At 42.5% G+C, this 3255-nt stretch overlaps 1 protein-coding gene across 1 annotated transcript in view; it reads left to right on the top strand.

Moving 5' to 3' along the window:
* ppp2r5ca (protein phosphatase 2, regulatory subunit B', gamma a) overlaps positions 1–3255 on the top strand; it is a 23224-nt gene that overhangs the window by 17528 nt on the left and 2441 nt on the right. The window contains exons 6-12 of the mRNA XM_016449891.1: positions 1–60; positions 140–193; positions 274–444; positions 886–1013; positions 1150–1251; positions 1319–1391; positions 1540–1656. Coding sequence (XP_016305377.1) covers positions 1–60; positions 140–193; positions 274–444; positions 886–1013; positions 1150–1251; positions 1319–1391; positions 1540–1656 — 705 coding nt within the window. The remainder of the gene's footprint in view (positions 61–139; positions 194–273; positions 445–885; positions 1014–1149; positions 1252–1318; positions 1392–1539; positions 1657–3255) is intronic.

The following is a 3255-nucleotide window of genomic DNA, read 5'->3' as shown; positions in this document are numbered from 1 at the left end:
CTGCTGAAGGTTTTGCTGCCGCTGCATAAAGTGAAGTCTCTGAGCGTCTATCACCCGCAGGTCAGTCACACGCTAAGCTCATTAAACATCGTTAACTCACACTGACGAGCGTCACTAACCGCGTCTCGTCTCGCTCCAGCTGGCGTATTGTGTGGTTCAGTTCCTGGAGAAGGACAGCACGCTCACTGAACCGGTAAGACGTCAGACTCTCAGACAGCATTTAATGCATTATGGGATTGATGCGACCCATGAGGCTTTGCTGGCGGTGTGCAGGTGGTCGTGGCTCTTCTCAAGTACTGGCCCAAGACTCACAGTCCGAAGGAGGTGATGTTCCTCAACGAGCTGGAGGAGATCCTGGACGTGATCGAGCCGTCCGAGTTCGTGAAGGTCATGGAGCCGCTCTTCTGTCAGCTGGCCAAGTGTGTGTCCAGTCCTCACTTCCAGGTGAGCCAAGCGGAGAAGACCGATGTTAGTCTGTTTTAGATGTCAGTCAGGGCTTCTAAGGCTTCACGGTTCCTTCTTTGTCTCCTGCGTATTACATGCATGCGATGTAAAGTACTGAAATGTTTTATTTAGTTCCTCGTCCAACAACGAACAGAACCAGCAAGCAATTCTGGACATGCAAACACTTAATAAAAACACACTGTAATCAAGAAATGTGTGAATAAAATTAATGTAGAATATTGTAGGGGAGAGAACAGAGCTGAGATTCTTGTGGAAAAATATACAAACTGTATGATGCATGCTGACAAGCCAGAAGCCCATCTCTAACACAGCTGCTGTAAGAGCAGCATGTACGGCTGGATTGTGTAATCAGATTACAAAAATTAAGTGTTGAGAAAAGCGCTATAGAAATAAATTCGACGTGATGTGTGCTTCTGACAGGTGGCAGAGAGAGCGCTTTATTACTGGAATAACGAGTACATCATGAGTCTCATCAGCGACAACGCAGCCAAGATCTTACCCATCATGTTCCCCGCGCTTTACCGCAACTCCAAGAGCCACTGGAACAAGTAAGACTTGTGTCTGATGCCGTTTGGATCCAGCGTCACGCTTTACTCGCTAGCATAAACATACTAAACGATGTTTTGTTCTGTCTGAATGCATGACTCTTCATCTCTCTTCTCTGTGTTCGTGACATGACTGCAGGACCATTCACGGCTTGATCTATAACGCACTGAAGCTCTTCATGGAGATGAACCAGAAGCTGTTTGACGACTGCACACAACAGTTCAGAGCCGAGAAGAACAAGTGAGTTGAGACACAAACACAGCCGTCGTTTCACGTGAGACGAAAACACTGACGCTTCTGCTTCCAGAGAGAAGGCCAAGCTGAAGGAGAGAGAGGAGGCCTGGATGAAGATCGAGAGTCTGGCCAAGTCAAACCCGCAGGTGAGTTTCTCTCGAACCGAATCTCCACTTCCTGTCAGTCACATGACCTGATTCACGCTCTGAAGTGACGTTTCTGCTGACGTCCATCTGCTTCACTCTGTTTCTTCCGCCGCTGCTGATGACTCTCTGTTATTTTCTTTTCCACTAGTACGTTTTGTGTGTTGATCCGTCTGGACTAAACAGTCCTGTAGAAATGGAGACTGATGGTCCCTTTATAGAAGATGTTCAGATGTTAAAAAAGACAGTGCAGGCCAGAGCCCTTCAGGTAATTCAGAGAACTGAACAGAGCTTCATCATCCTCATCATCATCAGGTGTGGCAGAGACGCTCGTATGGAAAAGGACGATCCACGTTTCTTCTAAATCCCCAACTAAACAACAGCATTTGTGGTTATGAGTTTGAAATCCTTTCCATATGGGCCACTAGAGAATCAATCGATTCATGTGCTTCACCTCTCCACTGTATATAGTATTATATTCAGTATATAGTCATCATATGTGTACTGTATATCAGACGAGTCAACCACAATTCAGAAACTTCCTCGGCTACATTTTTTTATTTAAAACGCTGTGGATGAGTATTTACGTATTTTGTGGAGAGGGGTAAAAACAACAATTATCACCTGAGATTTAGAGCTTACTCTGGAAAGATGATTTCATAAACCAATACTGAAACTTTTCAAGTTTTTTTTTTTTCCCCAAAGCCTTCCAAAAACTCTTTTTTTCCCCATGTCTGTAACTCGAGAAATATTAAAGATGATCTTAATATACTTTTAGATGTTAGTTCCTAAACATTTCTTTAGGTTTGTTCATTTTTAAGGCCCTATAGAATTCAGCTCCAGAGATATTGGTGCAGATTGTTGAACTGAAACCGAATGTGGGTCACTTTGCATTCAGTGCCAAAAATACAATTAGTACCATCTGCATGCAAAGTGACCACATTTGCTTGTTGACCATCAAAAATGGGCTAAATGAATCAATCTGCACATGGAGCCACTGAGACCCCAATATCTGTGGCACTGAAACATACAGGGCCTTAAAAATGACAATTACAAAAGAAAAGGTTGTTAAGAACCAGAATCTAATATCATGCTGAGATATTTTTAATACGTCTTGAGTTTCAGGCACACAAACTTTGGAAAAAGAATATTGTTGGCACTCAGACAGGTGTGTTCAGTGCAATTGTTTTGATAGTTTTAACATTGCTTCCAGTCTCTCTGGAACTGAACCATGTTGGCCTTAAAAACGAACAAACCAAAACAAAAGTTTGCTAACAACCAGAATCTAATGGGATATTAAGAATTATTTAATATTTATTGACTTGCTTTGGGAAAAACCTGCTTTTTGTCATTTTTGAATGGTAACCATGGGCATATAATGCAAAAAAGACTGCTGAAGTCAACAGATTTTACTGATAGAGCTGCCGATCTGTGTAAAAATAACATCTTTATCCTGCCATCTTTCTGAAGTCATTTTCTCTTCCAGATCTGACGTGGAAATTCTCATTTTGACGCCTCTCTACAAAATAGTGGATATATATCCATGCCATTTAATATTTTGTCTTTCTGCTTCATTTATGCATTTCATTCACTAGAAAAAGATAAAAAACGAAACGTTTAGCTGGAAACGTCTGGTTGAGTTGACACCGAATGAACATGTTATAATAACAGAGAGGATTCTGGGAGAGTGATGACCGTCAGTGTGACTCGTGTGTCTGTCTGTGTGTGTGTGTGTGTCTGTCTGTGTGTGTGTGTCTGTCTGTGTGTGTGAATGTGTCTCTCTGTGTGTGTGAGTGTGTCTCTCTGTGTGTGTGTGTGTGTGTGTGTGTGTGTGTGTGTGTGTATGTGTGAGTGTCTCTGTGTGTGT

The sequence above is a fragment of the Sinocyclocheilus anshuiensis genome, unplaced genomic scaffold (genome assembly GCF_001515605.1).
Source record: "Sinocyclocheilus anshuiensis isolate Anshui unplaced genomic scaffold, SAMN03320099.WGS_v1.1 scaffold1671, whole genome shotgun sequence".
In the NCBI taxonomy this organism is placed as follows: Eukaryota; Metazoa; Chordata; class Actinopteri; order Cypriniformes; family Cyprinidae; genus Sinocyclocheilus; species Sinocyclocheilus anshuiensis.
Note: the sequence above shows the minus strand (reverse complement) of the source record. Positions and strands in the feature narration are given on the sequence as shown.